The sequence below is a fragment of the Rhinopithecus bieti genome, unplaced genomic scaffold (assembly GCF_001698545.2).
Source record: "Rhinopithecus bieti isolate Rb0 unplaced genomic scaffold, ASM169854v2 scaffold_13551, whole genome shotgun sequence".
Lineage (NCBI taxonomy): Eukaryota > Metazoa > Chordata > Mammalia > Primates > Cercopithecidae > Rhinopithecus > Rhinopithecus bieti.
Window position 1 is genome coordinate 320,827 of NW_016807519.1, and position 24,146 is coordinate 344,972.

General features: G+C 35.7%; 1 protein-coding gene and 1 pseudogene across 1 annotated transcript in view; one reads left to right on the plus strand and one right to left on the minus strand.

Annotated features, from left to right (window-relative positions):
- The window catches only part of ME1 (malic enzyme 1), a 244,814-nt gene that overhangs the window by 177,385 nt on the left and 43,283 nt on the right, over positions 1 to 24,146 (minus strand). Inside the window, 1 exon segment of the mRNA XM_017882627.1 lies at positions 23,503 to 23,652. Within this exon segment, the coding sequence (XP_017738116.1) occupies positions 23,503 to 23,652 (150 nt within the window).
- On the plus strand, positions 17,571 to 18,573 carry LOC108536120 (glyceraldehyde-3-phosphate dehydrogenase pseudogene; annotated as a pseudogene).

Here is a 24,146-nt window from a genome sequence, read left to right on the forward strand (position 1 = left end):
GTGTTTCATACTTTCTAGTTCATAAATAACTTGTAGTTTCTGCTATATATTACAGTGCTTTATTACAAATTAACAAATGAGGAACAATTATCTTGTTTTATATTTTATTTTTAAATAGATAAATCAATTTAATTATATCTGCATCATTTTAATCTTGACATTATGATTTTTATTAATCATATAAATTGTGTTCTATAAATTATTTCTCAGTGGTGTTTATAATGTTTTAAAAAAGGGCCGGGGCTGAGCACGATAGCTCATGCCTGTAATCCCAACACTTTGGGAGCCTGAGGCAGGTGAATCGCCTGAGGTCAGGAGTTCAAGACCAGCCTGGGAAACATGGTGAAACCCCATCTCTACTAAAAATACAAAATTAGCCGGCTGTGGTGGCGCATGCCTGTGATTCTAGCTACTTGGGAGGCTGAGACAGGAGAATCACTTGAACCTGGGAGGCAGAGGTTGTGGTGAGCTGAGATTGTGCCATTGCACTCCAGCTGGGGCAACAAGAGCGAAACTCTGCCAAAAAAAAAAAAAAAGAGGCCGGGTGCAGTAGCTCACACCTGTAATGCCAGCACTTTGGGAGGCCAAGGCAGGCAGATCCCCCAAGGCCAGGAATCCAAGACCAACCTGGCCAACGTGGCAAAACTCCATCTCTATCAAAAATCAAAAAAAAAAAAAAAAAAAAAAACTGGGTGTGGTGGCAGGGGCCTATAATTCCAGCTTCTTGGGACGCTGAGGCATGAGAATCACTTGAACTCAGGAGGCAGAGACTGCAGTGCACTAAGAATGCGCCACTGAACTCCAGCCCAGGTGACAGAACCAGACCCTATCTCACAAAAACAAACAAACAAAAAAAAATCAAAAAAGAAACATTAACACATTTTGATTGAAAATGAAGTCAAGAATGTTTCTGGCAGAAAGAAAGTCTAATTATCACCTGTAAGATTGATAAAGAGACTGGGTTATGGGCCAATGGAGGAGTTAACATGGCAAGTCTTTTTTTTTTTTAAATTATTATACCTTTAAGTTCTAGGTACTTGTGCATAACGTGCAGGTTTGTTACATAAAGTATACTTATGCCATGTTGGTGTTAGACGCAGCACCATCAAACAGTTCGTCAACGCACAGCCAATCAATATATCATCAGAAAATGATCATTAATAGGGTCATCATAGTATAGGGACATCGTGTGGTCCTCCGCAGTGTTGCTAATACGCTTTTGTAGGAGCTGGTGAATGATCTTTTTGTCCTATTACAGAAGCAAACGCTCTTACTCATGAGTGGGAACTCGAAACACATATGAGATTCACTTGGACTCGGGAAAGGGGATCACCCCCAATGAATAGCCCCAGTGTTGTGCTCTATCCCTGCCCGGAGAGCAGAGGGAGTCCAGTATCCATGGAGAGAGTAGTGTCTCCACCGAATAGTAGTGGGAAGAGACGATATAGCGTCGTTGATTGTATATACTAGGTTTATCGTTGTGAAAGGTTCTGGGACCTAAGAGTTAAATGGATGGGGAGTAACCAACATGGCATCATACCATAGTCCCTACCACCAATATAGGACGCAAACTCAATCCTTTACGCGTACTGATCCAATTTATGCGCTGCATAGTATATAGCGACCGTCACGCGCGTATAATACCAATAGAAGATGTATGTGCCGATATTTATCTTAATCCAGTCCTGTAACAGAGTGCATTTGTGATTGATTACCAAGTCTTATGCTATTGTGAATAGTGACATGGCAAGTCTTTTCCACTACATCAATGAACTAAATCTGTAAACTTCAAGTTTATGACAAAAGTGCAAGATACACACGTTATATGAAAAAGTTTATATGTGAAATGTATCAAAACATAACCATTCTTAATTTTCCCACCCTTTATGAATATCTCACATAAATGACCTTTAATGACTTTAAGTGAAAAAATAACAGTATTGACCCATTTAAAAATCTTGGTCAAGACTTTGGAGATAGTTTTTCAGAAATTTGAAAAAGATGATGATTAATGATGATGGGGTAACAATCCTTTTGCAATTAAGTGGCTTCTAATTCTCTGCGTTTCAACGAATTTTGAAAGAGAATATAATCTAGTTGTCAATTGGTACATCAATTCAAAATAAGTTTCCATAATATATCTCTATGTGTTTTATGGCACAGACTGTAGAAAAGTTCTAAAGAATTAAATGGCATTGCTAAACAAAACTCTATTGACACTTAGTAATAAAAAGAAAAAAAAACTTTCTATCAAAAAACGTCTTTTTCAGAAAGAGGAATGATAATCATCCTGCCATGTGATGAAATTACCAGTCCACTCTCAAAACGTGAGATTGCCCACATTGAGAGCATACTTTTTTGGAATACTATAAATTTAACCAATATCTCTCCAGACGCCTTCACTGGCAATCAAAATAATTTAACTTTTAAACTCCACACATATACTCACGATATAATAACTTAATTTAAAAGGGAGAGTACTAGTTTGGGTAAATAATTAGTTTGAAAAAATGTATGAAGGCCTTTGGATCTCAGCCTTCAGATTCCTCAAGATTTTTGCTAATTAACTATGTTCATAGGCTGGAAGGCAAAGGATTGGTGTTTAGAAAGCATTTTTAAAAAATAAAGACTCCAATATGGTTTTAGTTTCTGTATCTTTTTTTTTCCATTTAACCTAAATAAAATAAATTTCTGAGTGGTTTCAATAATTTAAAAAGGTTTGAGGCAATAATTAATAAAGTCACAGATTCAGTAAAATCATGAAATATTCAAACTATAGAAAAATGAGAGAACCACAGAGAGTCCAGAAACAGGCAAGATTTACTCTGTTTTCTCTGAGGCGCCCCATACCCGGGAGAGGAGAAAGTGTGACACTCTGCTAAATGGGGCAGATTTTTTTTTTTTTTTTATAAAAGGACACGAGCCCTCCGCTGAGCCTAGAAGGAACTCAACGGCTAACAGCTATCTAAAATGTGGGTTTCCAAGACTCATTCATTAAAAATAATTAATAGAATGGGGTGGGGAAAAGACAGGAAAAAGATGGTCTAAAGAAAACTACTATAATTGAGCATAAAATACTAGATATGCAAAGTTCAATAGGAAAAATTGAATTAGTTCTCAATTCTAGCAAGAGGGAAAGAAGAAAAAAGGCATTTCTTTGATTTTGAGAGGAATTTATCAAATGGGTCTTTATATAAAGCACATTGAACAATATAGTAGACATTGTTTCTAACCACTGTTTCAATGAAAGATATAAAAGAATTTTCTCTATTTGGTATTTTTTTTCTCATATAGACCCTGACAAAAACTAGATACAATGAAAGTTACAAATGCCTGTAAATCAGGTTGAATGAGTCAGAAATAATCTTTGCCAAAGACAGTTTGCTATATTGTTAAAGTATCAAACTAGAAGGTATATTCTCTATTCAGATATTTATATTTGTCCATTGATTGGAGAAGACAGCAGAGGGAAGGTTTTCTCTTTCTTCTTCTTTTTTTTTCAATTCAATGTGGCAGTCAGCAGATAGTTGAACAACAGAAATCCTTCATATAGCTCTCCAACTGACTGAACTGGCTTAATACATAAACGAGACTTTCAGCAACTTGTTCATCTGTTTTCCAACCACAAGGAGTTCTTCCCACCATAGTCATTGGTGGTTTTCTCTGGGTACAAACTAAAGAAGACTGCCCTCTGGGATTGCTTGAGGTTTTTGTTTTGTTTTGTTTTGTTTTGTTTTTAGCATGTACCTCATTTCCAAATAAAAGCAAGAAGAAAACAGTTCAATATATTCTTTGGCATTGCTCATAATAGTGACTTACTTATTATACAAGCACTCTAATTACTTCCTTATTTTTGACACTAAAAAATGAATTTCATTGGTGTAACTTTTCACATTTTAATATAAACTCTGTTCTATTTTGTTACATGAGAAATAATGAAACATAATAAAGAAACTATATTACCATGTCTAAGACTTTTACAGTCACATGTTAGGAATGTCTTATAACTGCAAGATAAGTCACAAACTAAATTTGGTAAAGAAATAATCTTTGCAAAAAGAAGTCCATAACATCAGTATCTTATTTTTCTTACTAGAAAAAATAGTGAGCTCATCTGCTCATGTGAAAAAGAAAGAACTCTCCAATATAAAATAGATTGTTTTCTGGGTGAAGACTTTCTTGAGAAACTTTACATAGTCTAAATTACTGCTTAGATTTAACACTTTCCACCTGTCTTCAGAAATACTTGTATTTCCTTTAAGGTACTAAATATGATATACTAGTCATGAGGCAGAATAACCTAATAGCTTCCTTTGCATTCTATGAATACTTGTAAACACTGTTTTCAGTAATTTTTATATCAATCTTGATTTGTTAGTGTCTTAGAAACATCTTCATTAATGATATTTATAATACATAATTTACATTTGCTTGGTTTTTTGAAATCCAGTCCTTAAAATTGTAATTTTAGTTGATGAGTCAGATGACATCCATCCTTTTCCATGATTATATATTACTAAATACATGTTATAACATTACAACCAATTATGTTCCAATGATAATTTCTGTAATCACGTGTCAAACTAAGTTTCAATACTTAGAAAAAGGAACTTCTGCTTTATAAGAAATAATTTGATATTTGAGAACTTTAGGTACATTTGAATGTTTGATAAATCAGTTTTTAAGTTCTATATACCTCTTGTCAAAAGAAAGGTTTAAGAGGGAACATTTTACTTAAAGTAACAATACTGATTTTACAGAAGAGGAAACTAAAGTTCAGATGAGACATTTAGTAGGAAGAAATGGAGGGATTCAAACCAACCCTCTTCAGGTCCAAAGCACATACAAGGCTGGCAATGTTTGTCATGCTTTATTGCCCACTTACTCACTTAACAAAAATTGCTAATTCTACTAAGTTCAGGGGTAGAGCTGAAAGATACAGAGTTGCTACCCTCAAGAAAAAAAAAAAAAAAAATCAGTAGATAGAAAAGAAAGTCAGTTACTACACCATCAATATGATTTAGATTGTGAAAATGCCCAGGGGATTTCGAGGGCATTCAACTTGCGGTAGGGACTTGAGTGGGAGAAATAGGAAAGAGATGACAGAGAAGCAGGCAAAGGAGTCAGATTACAAAAATCCTTGAATATCATGCTAAAGAGTTTGAATTTTAACATGGGGGAAATGGGGAGCCATTCGGTTATTTTAGTCAGGAGAATGACACAATTAGATACATCTTTTTGAAAATCCACTCTCTTTTGACAGTTTTCAAGGGTAAATTTGCAGTAGTAGTCCAGGAAAGAAACAAGAAGAACCTAGCTAAAAAAAGTGGCAATGAGGACTGAAAGGACAAAAGAGACTCAACAGATAATTAAGGGGTACAATTTCTAATGCTCAAAAAGGGAAAGGAAGGGGAAAAATCCTGAATATCTCTGAGGTGTTTGGTTTAGATAACTGAATGAATGATGTTGCACCTTACAACGTCAGAAAACCTGGTAGCCTGGGATGTTAGGCTGGGGAGTGGGTCGGTGGAAGTAGTTGTTTTCCACATAAGACGAGCTACTTAATAGTTGAAAATATGAGTAATAATCTTAGGAAAAGAAATCTAGGCTACAGATATTAACTTGGAAATTCTTCAGTTACATGTGAGTAAGAATATACAGAATAAAAAAAAAAAATAGAACCCAGAATAAAACCTTAGCAACTACCAACATTTTAGTGGGTGGAATGGATCACTGCAGTTAGTTGAACAGATTAAGAAGGAAATAATTGAAGAAAGGAAATGTATTAGATTTAGTTCATGGAAATAAAATGTTGAACCAATGAATTCATGGGGGACATGGAAAGAAATATCTGAGATAAGGAGGATAAGGCTGCAGAGTGTTTACATTCTTGTAACTACAGGAGTGAGATGAGCCAAAAACACAGCTGGAATGAAACACTGAGGAGCAGAAGGCCCAGCTGAAATTGAACTGTGCAGGCAGAATTATAGCACTCCACCCCCAGACGAATAATATTTTAATTAAAAAATAAGTGCACAGAAATGAAATGAATAATACTTACTGGCTGCATAGAACATGATCTAATTGACTCTTCTAGGAGGGTAAGAAAGGATTGGTTTAGGATGAATTTGTGCAGTGAGCAAAGGACAAGATAGTGAGGGGATTGACTTGGGCTATAAATAAAATGAACTATATTAAGCCTGCAAGCTTGAGAAATTTTTTTTTTGAGATGGAGTCTCGCTCTATTGTTGCCCAGGCTGGAGTGCAGTGGCAAAATCTCAGCTCACTGAAAGCTTGAGAAATTCTTATGTACAGGAGACCTTCTTATCTCCAGCTGATGTATTCAGAGTCTGTGTATATACCTAGGTGCTGTGTATCCATATGATATCCCTATCACCTCACCTACCTATAGCCATCAATACAGGACTACAAGACTGGAATTATTCCCAAGTGAACTGGTTGCTGCTCCTGGCAACTCTATTAGCGTACAGCTTTTCTTGATTTCCTTGCTCCATATCCTAAGAGGATCAAGTGCATTCAAAGCAATTAGGATTGGAAAGGGATCCAAAACTGCAAGTCGTCTTAGTGTTCTTTCCATTCCATTCTAGCTCTCATTTCTAATATTGTATCCACATGGTAGCCAGAGTAATCTTTTAAAACTTTAGTTAGATGCTGTCATTCCTCTACTTCAAATATTCAATGGCTTTTAAAATGGATTAAGCACTATAATGAAACTCCATTATGACACCACACACCCTGCATGAGACTGCTGTCTACCTCAAACTTCATCTCACGCCACCTCCCCACTCCCAGATCTTCTGAACATGCTATTCCCTCAGGCTCAAAGGTTCTTCCTTTCCTTTCCCTCCCTCCCTCCCTCCCTCCTTTCCTTCCTTTCTCTCTCTTTCTTTTCTTTTCTTTTCTTTTCTTTTCTTTTCTTTTCTTTTCTTTTCTTTTCTTTTCTTTTCTTTCCTTCCTTCCTTCCTTCCTTCCTTCCTTCCTTCCTTCCTTCCTTTTCTTTCTTTCTTTCCTTCTCTCTCTCTCTTTCTCTCTCTCTCTCCCCCCCGTCTCTGCTCCCCCTTTCTTTCTTTCTTTTCCTGATTTTCACAAGCTGCTTCCTTATCCTTCAACTGGCAGCCTAAATATTACCTCCTCAGAGGTACATCCCTAACTACACTGTGAAAGGAAATCCTCTGTTACTGTTTATCACTGTCCTCTGTTCATTTCCTTCATAACACAAACAGTACTCATGTATTTCTTTATTCACTTGAATATTACCTGTAAATTCCACACATGCAGAAATTAAGTCTTTATTTACCTATTCTCAATGCTTAGTAAAGTGCCTGGCATGCAGTGGACACTCAATAAATTTCTGGTAATGAAAGGAAGGAGAAAGGAAATAATAAACATAGTCAATAATTTAAAAGACTATAAAAGATGGCAGAGTTGGGAAGAAAACAAAGCAAGAACCTTCTGGAAGAACTGAATGGTCAATAACATGATCTGACAATTTCTAAAATTAGGTTTAAATGTTAAATTACTACAATTATCTAGTCAGTATTAGGAACTTTTAAAAATGAAACCATAGTAGAGCAATATTCCTAAGAAACATCTGCTAGAATTAAGCTCCTCTGAAAAGCAATATATGAAACTCTTCACATGTAAACATTCCCGTATTTGAGAAAATAATCTTAATTAACAAGCATAATATATCATTTTACCTTTTGAAATTCAGAACACATACTAACAGGGAAAGGTCCAGGAAGCTACATGATAGAGTGCAGCTTCTCTGAACAACTCACAGTCGAGTTGGAAAACATAATCAATCTAAGATAAGAAGACCCGAGAGTGGTCTAGGAATATGTATTGGCTATTTTCATGTGTCACCCTAGCTAGGCATAGTACCCAGATGTTTGATCAAACATTCTAAATGCTTCCATGAAGGTAGTTTTTAGATGATACTAATATTTAAATCAGTAGATTCTGAATAAAACAGATTACCCTCCACAATGTGTATGGGCCTCATCCAATCAGCTGAAACCTTATTAGAAAAGACTGACCTCCCCTGAAGAAGAAGAAATTCTACTAGCAGACTGTCTTCAGACTCAAACTGCAGATTTTAGACTTGCCAGCCTCCACAATCTCATGGAACAATTCCTTAAAATGTATACACACATACATATACACACATATACATACATACATACACACACACATATATACTATTGGTTTTGTTTCTCTGGGGGACTCTTACTAATGCAGAGGATTAGGAGAAAGAAAACAAGTTCAAGTGCCAACTCTGGCATTTACTACCTGGTGATACTTTCCTTAGAAAGATTGTTTTCCATTATAAAATGAGCAGATTTTAGAAATCAAAAAATAGCAAATGTTACTGACTCAGTTTCTACATATCACAGCTCAACTATTGTTTCCAAATAAAAGTGGACTCAAAATGTACACAAAATAATTTTATATAACTTCTTCTTCATTTATTCACTTTAAAACTAGTAGAAGCACCCAATTAATTAAGTATAAATAGACGATTGTTCTGATAAACTCCAAAGTACTTTCCATAGTAAAAAGCACTGGAAAGAATCCTGGGTAACACTGATTTCATCAGGCAGATGGCATTTATTTGGCACATTTACAATAAAAATGATCGTATTTAAAGAGGGAAATAATATACTTGCACATTTTCAGCTTTCAAAATAAATTACCTCATTTCATAGTGAAAATGTTTTATTTAACAAGGCAGCACTATTTTTGTAAAATATGTAAAATATGATACTCCCCAAATTATTATGAATGCCATTAATTCAGCCACCAATCATATTAAGATCAGGGTTTATACTGTTAAATGAGAAACTTCTTTGCTTAGAAAAAAATAAAATTTGATAAGTTTAAGGATATATTTTAAGCAGATAATATTTAATTTGGAATCCTTCTATCAAGTATTTTATAAATTTTACCATAAAAAATAAAATATTATTACAAAATATACAATAAAACATATAGTATTGAGTTAAAATTGACAATTTGCTGCATCCATGTTGCTGCAAAGTACATGATTTCATTCTTTTTATGGCTGTGTAGTATTCCATGTGTATATGACCACATTTTCTTTATCCAATCCACAGATGGTGGGCATCTAGGTTGATTCCATGTCTTTGCTATTGTGAATAATGCTGCAATGAACATACAAGTGCATGTGTCTTTTTGGTCGAATGGTTTATTTTCCTTTGAGTATATACCTAATAATGGAATTGCTGGGTTGAATGGTAGTTCAGTTTTAAGTTATTTGAGAAATCTCCAAACTGCTTTCTACAGTGACTAAAATAATTTACATTCCCACCAGCAGTGTATAAGCATTTCTTTTCTTTGTAATCTCACCAACATCTGATTTTTAAAAATTTTTTAATAATAGTCATTGTGACTGGTATGAGATGGTATCTCATTGTGGTTTTGATTTGCACTTCTCACTGATGCTGAACATTTTTTCATGTCTTCTTTTGAGAAGTGTTATGTTTTTTGCCCACTTTTTAATGGAATTGTTTGTTTTTTGCTTGTAAATTTAAGATCCTTACATTAATAGATTCTGGATATTAGAGCTTTGCCAGATGCATAGTTTGTGAATATTTTTTTCCCATTTGGTAGGTTGTCTGTTTATTCTTGCAATAATTTCTTTTGCTGTGCAGAAGCTTTAATAAGGGTCCTTTCTTTGTTTTGGTTGCAATTGCTTTTGGGGACTTAGTCATAAATTATTTGCCAAGGCCAATGTCCAGAATGGTATTTCTTTTTTTTCTTTTTTCTTTTTTTTTTTTTTTTTTTTTGAGACGGAGTCTCGCTCTTTGTCACCAGGCTGGAGTGCAGCAGCGCAATCTTGGCTTACTGCAAGCTCTGCCTCCTGGGTTCAAGTGATTCTCCTGCCTCAGCCTCCCAAGTAGTTGGGACTACAGGCGCCCGCCACCACACTGGCTAATTTTGTGTATTTTTGTAGATTCAGGGTTTCACCACATTGGTCAGGATGATCTCTATCTCTTGAACTTGTGATCCACCCGCCTCGGCCTCCCAAAGTACTGGGATTACAAGCGTGACCTACCTCGCTTGGTCCAGAATGGTATTTCTTAAGGTTTCTTCTAGGTTTTTATAGTTTTAGGTTTTACATTTAAGTCTTTAATCTATCTTGAGTTAATTGTGAAAGGAATGGGTTCTGTTTCAATATTCTACATATTGGTAGCCAGTTACTGTAGCACCATTATTGAATAGGGAGTTCTTTCTCCATTGTTTGTTATCACTGACTTTGTCAAAAATGACATGGTTGTGGGTCTACATCTCATCTAGTAATGTGGCTTTACATCTCATCTAGTAATTTAAGTTCTACATTCTGAGGCTATGCCATGCAAGCATATACTTTCTTATATATAAAAATCTTTCAAATAATTGACGGCTTAACTTTCAAGCCTTTCTTTTTAGGCTAAACATTCCTATTTCCACCAACTGTTTCTCACATGACAAGTTTTCAATAACTGTCACTGCTATTGTCACTTTCTCTGGATATCAATGACACTTCAAAACCATGGTATGCAAAACTAAATACACTATTCCAGAAGTGATTTGGGTAGGGGATGCAAAGTGATATAAGGACTATGCCTCCTTTTAAAAAATTATTTATTTTGGGTAAAGAGGTATGAGATTTATAATCTTCCTTAAAAATAAATACCCTTCTAAAAGATGAGGGAATAACACTCAAATTAATAGACCTGCATAAATATCACCTGAGATAAAATTTGGCAATTTTTCTTAATTCTCCATATGCTATGTGTAAACTTAAGTCAGAACACCTGAATGTACCACACAGATTGTTGAAAAGTTATTTTTGGATCCTAAACTAAATTTCCATTCAAGTTTTCCACATGTAAAATCTCTAGATGAATATGGAGACCCGATGAACTGTTACTTTATATTTTTAATGGCATTTTACAGTAAAAGATAAGTTTCATTGCATTGCTAAAAAGATTTATATGTCTATGCACAAATTTAGACAACTCTTAGAACTTGATGTAAAGAACTGACGTTTGAAACATGTCTACATTTTTTCCATTCTCCAAATTTCTTCTCATTAAGGCAATGCTTAGGAAAGAAGATAGTTTTGTATTTTAAACTACTACTGGGCACTCACTGAATTTCCAGTACTTAAGATATAGGATACTCTACCTCACTCCTATTTAGCACAAGTCATATATACATTTTCATAAAAATAACTTTTATTCTGCTTGGAAAAAATAAGTAGTTTAAATTCATAATTTAAGAAATCATCTATATCTCTATAATAAATAAAAATCAACTTTTAATAAATAATTATCTTTAACCACAAAATCAACTGAGGTAACAGTTAAGACTTGAACTAGTCTAGACATTCCATCTGACTTGTTTCACATCTTTGAAAAAAATTACACCAAGTATTTCTTTTTCTCATACCTTAAAGTAGGGTTAAGCCAGTTTCAAGGGAAATGAGATAAATGGACAAAATAATATTACAGAATAAGTATAAATCAAAATCAAAGGCTTATTACCATAGATAAATAGTGAAAATGTTATTAATATTTAACATTAAAATGGTCACTTTTCTGGAAGCATTAAAAGCTAGCTGCCCTCTTAAACATCAACTATTTGATGTTTAAGAGAACTTCTAGAAATGCAAACAATTATAACACAGTAAAAAATAAAAGTCACATACTAAACCAGAACTATAAGCCAAAAATATTTCCTGGTTCTCAAAAGTTTCCTAGATATTTCTAAAGATTCTAAAGTAGTTTAATTTTAAAAAGGCAAACCAATTAAGAATAGTTCTGGTTCACCTGGGCAGCTTTAGTATCCCAAACTACCTAAAGGTTTAGGACCACCTCTCATCTCTTCCCAGAAACTCCCGTTCTGGTCCATAAAAAAAGGCTAGCTCCACATATCTCAGAGTATGAGGACCTAGGACAGCAAGGCACGTCTACTAACCTCTGGGTACTGAATCACCTGACAGTTTACATTATAATTGTCAAATAACAAGTAGAATAGCATTAAACCATTGAAAGTTCCTGCAACAGACTGAATGTGTCCCCCAAAATTAATGTATTTTGAAATCCTGACTCTCCAATATGATGGTATTAGGAGATGGGGCCTTTGGGAAGTGATTTAGGTCATATCAAATTAGTGCCCTTTATAAAAGGGACTCCAGAGAGTTCTCTGCTTTCCGCAACGTGAGGAAACGACAGGAAGCTGGCAGTCTGCTACCCAGAAGAGGGTCCTTACTGGAACACAACCATGCTGACACCCTGCTTTCAGACTTCCCAGCCTCCCCAGAACTGTGAGAAATGCATTTCTGTCACTGTTAAAGTACCCAGTTTATGGTGGTGTATTATAGCAGCCCAAATTGACTAAGACAGCGCCACAGTCTTATTTCAAACATTAGAATTTTAATTTGCAGTTATTAAAACTGGCTGTGAAACCATGTGTCTTTTCCATAAAAAACTTAGGCTCATTTTACAATCAATGAGTTATTGAAGTACTTATAGCTTAATCAAGGAAAATTACCATACTATATAGTATATTACAATAGATATACGAAAAAAGCCAGGTAGATTTAAAACTAGAGAAAATTTATAAAGCAAGAACAATATGAAAGTTTCATTCCATTAATCCCTCCTTTGATAGCATACTTATAATCTGTACTATAAAATGAGAACATTTTTTGGTTAAAGGAATATTAGATTTGGGAAGGTTTCTTTCTACATTTATTCTTTTTAAGCTTCTTTTCTTGCTGCTATTTCACAAATCAAATATCAATTAAAACTGACACCCTCATCATATGAGACAACACTATTGGCTATACATCTGCAGAAACTATATGTTTCCATGTAAGTAAACATTATTTAGACTCTCATATTTGTATATATCTCCATTTCTAATCATGGTCATGATGGCATACTAGACATACTTCCTCACATGAAATTACATATTAAGTAATAATATGTAAGCTTAGTCCCCACAATTTAAATAATGAATACTCTACTTCAAGTCCTTTTGGGATTCTAAAGGAAAAAAGTATAAAAATGTATTATTAAATGTAGAAAAAATATTTTAATATTTTGTTTTGGCTGATTTTAATATTTCCTTTTATGCATTTTTCAAAGAATCTTCTATGAAGTCATATAGCAGCATAATAGAACATCTTATTGACTAAATCTTTTTAACAATTAGTCTTGTTGATCATCTGTGACATTGCCAAACTCGAAACAGATACCATTCGCGCAGCATATATAATATGCAAGTTAAAATGTTAGGATGTTTTAAGTACATCATCTACTAAGTTCCAGGTCCATATATTTAATTGACTATTAGACCCTTCTACTTGGAAGTCCAAAAGACATTTAAAATTTAGCATGTCCCAAAAATAAACTCAACTCTCCCCTCCCCTCCCCTCCCTCCCTCCTGCCCTCTCTCTCTCTCTCTCTTTCTTTTCACAGGATCTCATTCTACCCCACAGGCTAGAAAGAGTGCAGTGGTGTAATCACAGCTCACTGCAGCCTCAACATCCCAGGCCCAAGCAATCCTCCCACCTCAGCCTCCTGAGTAGCTGGACTATAGCACGCACCACCACATCAAAAAATACGGGGTTTCACCATGTTGTCCAGGCTGGTCTTGAACTCTTAAACTAAACTGATCCGTCTACCTTGGCCCCTCAAAGTATTGGGATTACAGGCATGCACCACTACATCTGGCTCCCCAAATGAACTTTCTATCTCTCTCAAATATTCCAATATTCTGAAATTTGGTACATGATACCACAATCTATTTGATCATCAAGAAACCTGAGAGTTAAAATAATACCAGCAACAATAACCACCATTTGAGAATATCTACTTTGTGCCAATAATTAGGCTATATATACTACTTTATTAAATCTAATTATCACCATCCAAAAAACTCACAAAATAGGTTATTAGTCTGAGAAACTTTGCTGTAAAGAATCCTGTTTGATTTCATTTAATTCCATTTTTCTCCAATTAATTCGAGCACTGAATACTTTTTTCATCATAACTTTTTGGTGAACCAAAAGTCCTGATCTAATCAAACTCTGGAAAATGCTTTTTTAAAGACTATCCCCAGCAAACTGTTGTTTTAGCCCATTCTGTTTGCCAAAATCAAATCAGTGGTGCCCTGTATACGGATGAGTGAATGAGGCCAGGTATGGTGGTAATCCCAGCACTTTGGAAGGCCGAGACGGGTGGATCTCTTGAGCCCAGAAGTTTGAGACCAGCCTGGCCAACATGGTGAAACTCTGTCTCTGCAAAAAAAAAAAAAAAAAAATACAAAAAAATAGCTGGGCATGGTGGTGCATGCCTGTAATCCTATACTTGGGAGGCTGAAGCAGGAGAATCACTTGAATCCAGGAAACAGAGGTTGCAGTGAGCTGAGACTATGCCACTTCACTCCAGCCTGGGTGACAGAGTAAGACTCCTTCTCAAAAGTAAAACAATAATAATAATATTTCATGTCCTCACAGTCTGATTCCTTAGAGTGTGTCCAATTTCTTTAATATCTATTATTTATGAGAATTTGCCTGTCAGAATAATATGCTTAAACAGTAGGAGAAATAAAGAATATATGAATACTTTACATTTTTTTCTGTGTAAGTGAATGAATAAAGTAATTCTACGTTACAATTTCTCTGAGATAGCAAACAACACATATTAATTGAACACCAACCAGGCATTAAATCTAAATAGCATGAGAAATACAAGAATAATTTACAAAATATGATCCCTTTTCTCTAGAATCTTACAATCTAGTTGAGACAAAATGAATGGTAAAATACCAAAAAAAGAGATCAAGCATATTTTGATAGAACATTAGAAATAGCAAAAGTAGGAACATGAATAATTGCCAAATGCATGGTATAATAATATGTAGCTAATCAGAACTCAAAAGAGAGGGAGATAAATCTTAGAAAATGCAGTGTAAAAATACAGTAGGTAGAAATATTTCCAAAGAAATTATATGAATCTGCTTTACCTATCCATTACATATAGCTGCATTATCAATTTGCACAAAACTTTTCTTTAAAAAAAAAGTTTCACAACATACAGGTAACTTAAGTAACATAGGAAGCTCAGCAGTCTGCAAAAATTAAAAAAAAAATTGTCTCTAGCTTCCAAAAATCACACCTCCATGTACAAACTAACCACAATTAGGCACACTGACATAAGCAGACTGCACTACCAAATACTGGAAATTCTGCAAGAATTAAAATGATTTGGGCACATGGGAACAAGACAATCCAAGCAAGCCCAAAATATTCTTAAAATGATTATCTATGACATCTGAAAACCCACACAAAGTATCTATGCCAAAAAGAAAATAAATTCCCCACAAAACCAATAAATGAATATCCCAGCAGTCATTTAGAAAAAAAATAGAAATAGTGTTAGTCATACAAGAATTTATTTTGGATACCTACCCAGATTTTAATGCCATATTCAAAATAAAAAAAATCTATCTACAGAAAAGTATCACAGCATTAAGACATATACTTAAAAGTGTGATCAAAAGATATATGTTTTTAATTATGTTAAGCTCAGTACTTGAAGTACTATTAACCCTTAATTTTCACTATGTTCCTAAGTGCCACCACCAAAACCATACACAGTAAGTATTAATAGAATTAGGGGTATAATTCTCCTCTTCACTTTCTGAATGTCTTAAAATACCTGCTGTTGTAGTAGATAAGGTTTACTAGACATTTTTCCATTTTGGCTTAAAAATAAAATTCATCTATATGCTAATGGAAGATCCATCATTCACAGCATTCACACATCCACAATTCCCTTTCTAATTAAATACAACACTTAAATTTATGCCACATAACACAATTTCAAATAGGATTTTTTTTATAATTACAGGAGAAGCCATGATTATTTTACTGGAAAACTTCAAAATCATCAAACATTCAATAAAATATACGTACTAAATTGCAATATGACAGAAAACTGTCATGAAGAGGTCATACAGAAATGGACTTAGAAACTTTGCTTTCTCTGGTAGTAAAGCATTCCTTACTTAAATTTCAAATATTACAGAAAATTTGAAAGAATAATACAATAAATACTTCCACCTAGATTCAACATTTATACGCATTTTGCCACAAATGCTTTCCTACCTCTACCCTCTTCCCCATTTCTTCCTCTCCCCTTCCCCAGTCACCCATCTCTCTCTATATATATACATATATACATACATTAAAAAATGTACTTATACAAGTTTATATATATGTAAACATATTTATTTCTAAGAAAGCCCCCATAATCAAATACATTAGTATTTCTACAGAAAAACAAATGATAGTAAATGAGATAGACTATTATAGTCTTATAAATCCAGTTTACTGCTGGACTTAGACTTATAAGACTATACATAGTCTTTGGTACTGCTGCCAATGATTTCAGGTAAGATCAGGTTTTGTCCCAAATGAGATTTTTTTACTGTCTTGATTTTCAAAGTTTTGGAATTTAAAAGTATGGATAAGATGTGGCAGACTATAGTATTACTCCCAATTTACAAATGAGGAAACTGAAGCACGGAAAAGTTAAATACCTTATACCAGACTACAACAAGAGGCAAAACCAGTAAGTGAAAATAGGCTACCTACTCCAGAACCCATACTTTCAATCACTACTCTAGGAAGCTTTCAGTCCAGTAGAAAGTCCCTGTGACTGTCTATATTTTTATCCAGAATTTGGATTTTAAAACTTACCCCTAATTCCATTATTACCCTCCTAATCTGAGCCACTATCATCTCTCACTGGGTTTACTGGAATAGTCTCCTAACAAGGGTCCCTGATTCTTCTTTTGCTTTAGTCTATTCTCAACACAGCAACCAGAATGTTCTTTTTAAAAATATTAGATCATGTCATGTAACTGCGTAAGACCATTTACGGCTTTTCATTTAGCTAACAGTAAAAGCCAATGTTCTTCCAAAGAGCCTACAGGAAGCCCTAAGACCTATACCCGCTCATTGACCTACCTCTGTAAACTCATCTCCTACTCTCCCTCTCTCTCACTTCACTTCAGACACAGTGGTCTCCATGCTGCTCCTGGTCTCCAGGCATATTCCCACTGAGGGCCTTGGCATTGGCTGTTCCTTCCATCTGGCATGTTTCTACTCCTATCTTTGTGACTTCCTCCCTAACTCCTCCAACATCATCTTCCAATGAGACCTACACTGTCCACTCTATGTAAAATTACAACTGCCTCCTGCAAAGCAACTGACACTCCTGATCCCCCTTTTCCTGTTCTCTTTCTCCATAACACTTATCACCTTCAAACATTCTAGACTATTTATTTATTTTATATGTTTGTCTCTTCTTCTTTTGGAATATATGCACACCAAAGTATCCTAAGCCTGAGAAAACCATCTAATATAGTAAAAGTTCTCAAAAAATACTTGCTGCGGCTCTCTGCTCCTCCCATTCGACAGACAGCTGCATCTTCTCGTGCACTGCCAGCTGCATCCCTGAGACACCATGGTGAAGGTGAAGACTGGAGTCAACGGATTTGGTCATATTGGGTGCCTGGTCACTAGGGCTGCTTTAAACTCTGGTAAAGTCGATATTGTCGCCATCAATGACCCCTTCATTGACCTCAACAACACCGTCTACATGTTCCAGTATAATTCCACCCATGGCAAATTCCATGGCACTGTCAAAGCTGAGAACGGGAAGCTTGTCATCAACGGAAATCCCATCACTATCTTCCAGGAGGAAGATCCCTCCAAAATCAAATGGGGTGATACTGGCAGTGAATACATCATGGAGTCCACCTGCGTCTTCGCCACCATGAAGAAGCTGGGGCTCACTTGCAGGGAGGAGCCAAAACGGTCATCATCTCTGCACCCTCTGCTGATGCCCCCGTGTTCATGATGGGTGTGAACCATGAGAAATATGACAATAGATCAAGATCGTCAGCAATGCCTCCTGCACCACCAACTGCTTATTGCCCCTGGCCAAGGGCATCCATGACAACTTTGGTATCGTGGAAGGACTCATGACCACAGTCCACACCATCGCTGCCACCCAGAAGACTTTGGATGACTCCTATGGGAAACTGTGGCATGACAGCCACAGGGCCCTCCAGAATATCATCCCTACCTCTAATGGTGCTGCCAAGGCTGTGGGCAAGGTCATCCCTGAGCTAAATGGGAAGCTCACTGGCATGACCTTCCGTGTCCCCACTGCCAACACGTCATTGGTGGACCTGACCTGCCATCCGGAAAAACCTGCCAAATATGATGACGTCAAGCAGGTGGTGAAGCAGGCATCAGAGGGCCCCCCAAAGGCATCCTGGGCTACACTGAGCACCAGGTTGTCTCCTCCAACTTCAACAGTGACATTCACTCTTCCACCTTCGATGTGGGGGTTGGCATTGCCCTCAACGACCACTTTGTCAAGCTCATTTCCTGGTATAACAGTGAATTTGGCTGCAGCAACAGGGTGGTGGACCTCTGCCCACATGGCTTCCAAGGAGTAAGACCCCCAGACCACCAGCCCCAGTGAGAGCACGACGGGAAGAGAGCGGCCCTCACTGCTGGGGAGTCCCTGCCATACTCAGTACCCCGCCACACTGAGAATCTCCCCTCCTCACAGTTTCCATGCAGATCCCCTAAAAGGGAGGAGCTGAGGGAGCCCCACCTTGTCATGCACCATCAATAAAATCCCCTGTGCTTAGCCAAAAAAAAAAAAAAAAAAAAAACTTGTTGCTATTGAGATTTCTATCGACTTCAACCCAAATACTTTGTTTGATTCAAGCTCTTCTGCATTTCTTATCATTGTTAGTACTTAGTATCTCACAGAAACAGAATTTCAATAAACATCCTTGAATTTAAAACAGCTTTTTATTATGCTCGTATTAAGATTCTTTACATAGAAATATATCTTTGGACATACACAGATGTTTATGTTCTCTGATACATTACTCAGAGAAGAGAGTAAGGCAAGAAATAGTTTATATAGTATGATCCCTTCATCTATAAGGAAAATACTGTAGGTTTCTTGCCTATAGTAAGGCAAGAAATAGTTTATACAGTATGATTCCTTCATCTATAAGGAAAATAGTATGTATTGTGTCTGTCAGGGTTTTTTGGTATGATGACATTAGGCATTTTTAAGTTTCTTCCTTCTGAATAGTTGTTTCATTATTTTTTCAATATGAATATCTAATCATTTGTATATTTAAAATAATATGCTTATATATCCAGAAAACAATTACTTTGCAATACAATTAACAGTAAATTCTAACTCCTGTTCTTCCATGAAAAAAAATTTAGTCACTGTTAATGTAACTATTATATAAACATAACATGGATATGTGCTATTAATGTAGCTTAGTATGCAGATCGATGGAAGAAATACGACCTATTGTATATTTCAAAACAGCTAGAAGAAGATTATCTGAATTTTTCCAGCACAAGGAAAAGATAAATATTTAAGGTGATAGATATCCCAATTACACTGATTTGATCTTCACAAATTATATGAATGTATTAAATTATCACATATATCCCCAAAATATGTATACCTAATATGTATCAATAGAAAAAATTCAATGTCATTTAGATCATCTATAGATACTTGTCTAATTATTCTCTTTATACAAAGGGATGATGTGCCCAACTCTTTTCTTTATACAAAGGGTAATGCAGCACAGTATGATAAATATTACCACTATATCAATACAGCTACATGACATCCACATTCAATATTGCTTTCAGATAATACCTCTGAAATATTCCTTTTAAGGACAGTACTTTCAATAGCTTTTGTGTTTGTGGTATATACTTTAAACATTTCTTTTTATCTTTAAATTCAAAGCCAAAAGTAGCAAAAACATATTCAACTTGAACTTTTGTTGTTGCTGTTGTTAAAAGTATTCATATTTATTTATTTCAAATGTTTCTTGTTTCAAAAAGTATTGAAACTAATATAATGAATAAGCAGTGCTAGAAAATTGTGTTCTATATTTTAGGCATCTCAAAGGTGACTACTATTTCATTTAAGGGAAAGAACAAAAGAGCTCCTTTAAGATCATTTAATTTTGACTTAATTTAGAAAGTAATATTCTCATTTCAGAAAATTTGGAATCTTTGTTTTAACCTGTAAAATATATATAATAGGGGTAATTAGCAAATCAAAAGCAAGCTTAATTATGATCGATATTACTTTTTTTTTTTTTTTGAGACAGAGTCTCACTCTGTCATCCAGGAGTGCAGTAGCAATCTCAGCTCACTGAAGCTTCTGCCTCCTGGATTCAAGCAATTCTCCTACTTCAGACTCCGTAGTATCTGGAATTACAGGTGACCACCAGCACGCTCAGCAATTTTTGTATTTTTAGTAAAGATGGGGTTTCACCATGTTGGCCAGGCTGGTCTCGAACTCCTGACTTCAGGTGATCTGCCTGCCTCAGCCTCCCAAAGTTCTGGAATTACAGGTATGAGTCACCATGCCCAGCCAATCACTTTCTTTCAAAACAAAAAGAAATTCATTTACTATCTGTAAAAGGGAACCCAAATTGATTTGGAAATACTTTCTATTATCCTAATTTTTTTTTTTTTGTTTTGAGATAGTCTTGCTCTGTTGCCAGGCTAGAGTGCAGTGGCGCAATCTCGACTCACTGCAACCCCACTTCTCAAGTTCAAGCGATTCTCCTCCCTCAGCCTCCCAAGTAGCTGGGACTACAGGCACATGCCACCATGCCCAGCTAATTTTTGTATTTTTAGTAGAGATGGAGTTTCACCATGTTGGCCAGGATGGTCTTGACCTCTTGACCTCGTGATCCACCCACCTCAGCCTCCCAAAGTGCTGGGATTACAGGTATGAGTCACTGCGCCTGGCCAAATCTTAAATCTAGAGAGAAAATTTGGTACTGGAAGTCCTAGCCAGAGCAATTAGGCAAGCAAAGGAAAAAAAAAAAAAGGCATCCATATTAGAAAGGAAGAAGTTAAATGGTCTCCGTTTGCAGACAATGTAGAAATCCCTAAAAACTCCAACAAAAAACTGTAACAACTAATAAATTCAGGAAAGTTCCATGATACAAAATCAACATATAAAAGTCAGCAATGTTTCTAATACACTAACTATAAACTATCCAAAAATATCAAAAAAGCAATCCCATTAATAATAGCTACCAGGGCTGGGTGTAGTGGCTCATGCCTGTAATCCCGGCACTTTGGGAGGCTGAGGCGGGTGGATCACTTGAGGCCAACAGTTTGAGACCAGCCTGGCCAACATGGTGAAACCCTATCTTTATTAAAAATACAAAAAGTAGTTGGATGTGGTGGTGAGCACCTGTAATCCCAGCTGCTCAGGAGGCTGAGCCATGAGAATCACCTGAACCCAGGAGGCAAAGGTTGCAGTGAGCCAAGATCATGTCACTACACTCCAGACAGAGTAAGACTGTCTCAAGACAATAATAATAATAACGATAGCCACCAAAAAAACAAAATACTTAGGAGTAAATTTAACCAAAGACATGAAATATCTGTATGCAGAAAACTGCAAAACATGATGAAAAAAATTTAAGAAAACACAAATAAATGGAAAGATATTCCGTTTCATGGATTGGCAGAACTAATATTGTTAAAATGACCATACTACCCAAAGAGATCTACAGTTTCAGTACAATCCCTATCAGAGTTCCAACGACATTTTTTCCACAGAAATATAAAAAAAAATCAAAAAATTCATATGAACCACGAAAGACCCCAAATATCCAAAGCAATCTTAGGCAAAAAGAACAAACCTAGAGGTATCTTACTACCTGGTTTCAAAATATACTGTAAGTTATGGTAATCACAACGGCATGGTACCAGTATGAAAACAAACATACAGACCAATGAAAGAGAATAGAGAGCCCAGAATGAAGCAGAATAGAGAGCCCAGAAATAAATCCACGAATTTACAGTCAACTGATTTTTTACAAAAGTGAAATGGAGAAAGAATAGTCTCTTCATTAAATGGTGATGGGAAAACTGGTTTTCCAAATGCCAGAAGAATGAAATTAGACCCTTACTTCACACCATATTTTTTTTTTTAAGTCAACTCAATAGGTAAAGAAAAACATAAGACTTGAAACTATAAAACTACCACAAGAAAATTTAGGGGAAAAGCCTCATGATACTGGTCTGGGCAGTGATGTTTTTAGATACGACCCCAGTGGCAAAGGCAAAAGCAAAAACAGACAAATGGAATTGTAATAAACTAAAAAGCACTACAGTCAGTCAACAGAGTGAAGAGACAACCTATGAAATAGGAGAGAATATGTGTGAACCATACATCTCATAAGGTATTAATTCAAAATATATAAGGAACTCAAATAACTCAATAACAAGAAAACATGTAACCTGTTTTTAAAATGAGCAAAATACCAGAATAGACAGTTCTCAAAAGAGGATATACAAATGACCTACAGGTATATGAAAAGTTGCTCAACATCGCTAATTATCAGAGAAATTGAAATTAAAAGCACAGTGAGATATCACCTCACACTTGTTAGAACGGCTATTATCAAAAAGATGAACAATAAGTATTGGCGAGGAACCTGAGGAAAGGAAACTCTTATTCACTGTTCAGTGGGAATGTACACTAGTAAATCTATTATGGAAAACAGTATGGAAGCTCCTCAAAAAATTAAGAATAGAGCTACCATATGATCTAGTAATAACACTACTGGGTACATATCCAAAGGAAATGAAATCAGTATGTCTAGGAGATATCTGTACTCCCATGTTCACTACAGCATTATTCACAATGGCCAAGATATGGGATCAAGGTAAGAGTCCATCAACAGATGAATGAATAAAGAAAATGTGGTACATACACACACTAGGACACCACTCAGCTTTAAAGAAGAAAGAAATTCTGTTATTGCAACAATATGGCGAACCTTTAGGATATTCTCTTAAGTGAAATAAGCCAGACACAGAAAGACAAACACCACATGATCTTGTATGTGGAACCTAAAAATAGTCAACCTCATAGCAGCAGAGAGAAGAATGGGTTACCAGAGGATAGGAGAAAGGTGCGGGGAGAGGGTTGCAGGATTAGGGAAATGCTGGTGAAAAGGATACAAAATTTCAGTTAAACAGGAGGAATGAGTTCAAGACATCTATTGTACCACACGGTAACTATTGCTAAGGATAATTTACTACATATGTGAAAACTGCTAAGATTTTAGCATACTCACCACAAATGAATGGTATGAATGTGAAATAATACATATGCTAATGAGTTTGATTTTACCATTTCACAATGTATACGTGTTTCAAAACATCCTCTGTACGTCATAAATATATATGCAATTTTATTGTCAAATTTAAAATAATAACGAATTTTAAATTACTGCAAAAAAACTTACAAAAATAAATAAAGATACAAGTTGCATTTAAAATAAAAGTTGACATACCTTGGCTTCCGAAACACCAAACTATATTGTTGGCAAGCCAGACCCACAGTGGGAGTATAAACAATAGGCATGAATTTCTCAACGTCAGACGTTAGCACTTTATAAAAGAGTTTTTCATTTCTATCTTGGAGATCCATTAAGAGAAGATACCTATAAAAATTGGGCATAATTAGATCTACATCCCATAAAGTCATGAAATAGCTACTTAGAAATCTAATTAAATATTTTCAACCAAGTATAAAGTACATTTAGGTTACATAGAAAACATCTGATTAAAAAAGACTTAGGAGATATTATTTTCTTTTTCTTTAAGACAGAATCTCGGCCAGGCTCAGTAGCTCATGCCTGTAATCCCAGCACCTTGGAAGGTCGAGGTGGGTGGATCACGAAGTCAGGAGTTCAAGACCAGCCTGGCCAACATGGTGAAACCCCGTCTGTCTCTACTAAAAATACAAAAATGATTGGGCATGGTGGCTCACGCCCGTAATCCCAGCACTTTGGGAGGCAGAGGCAGGTCGATAACGAGGTCAGGAGTTCAAGACCACCCTGGCCAACATGGTGAAAACCCATCTTCTGAGTAGCTAGGATTACAAGCACGCCACCACACACGGCTGATTCTTTTTTTTTTTTTTTTTTTTTTTTTT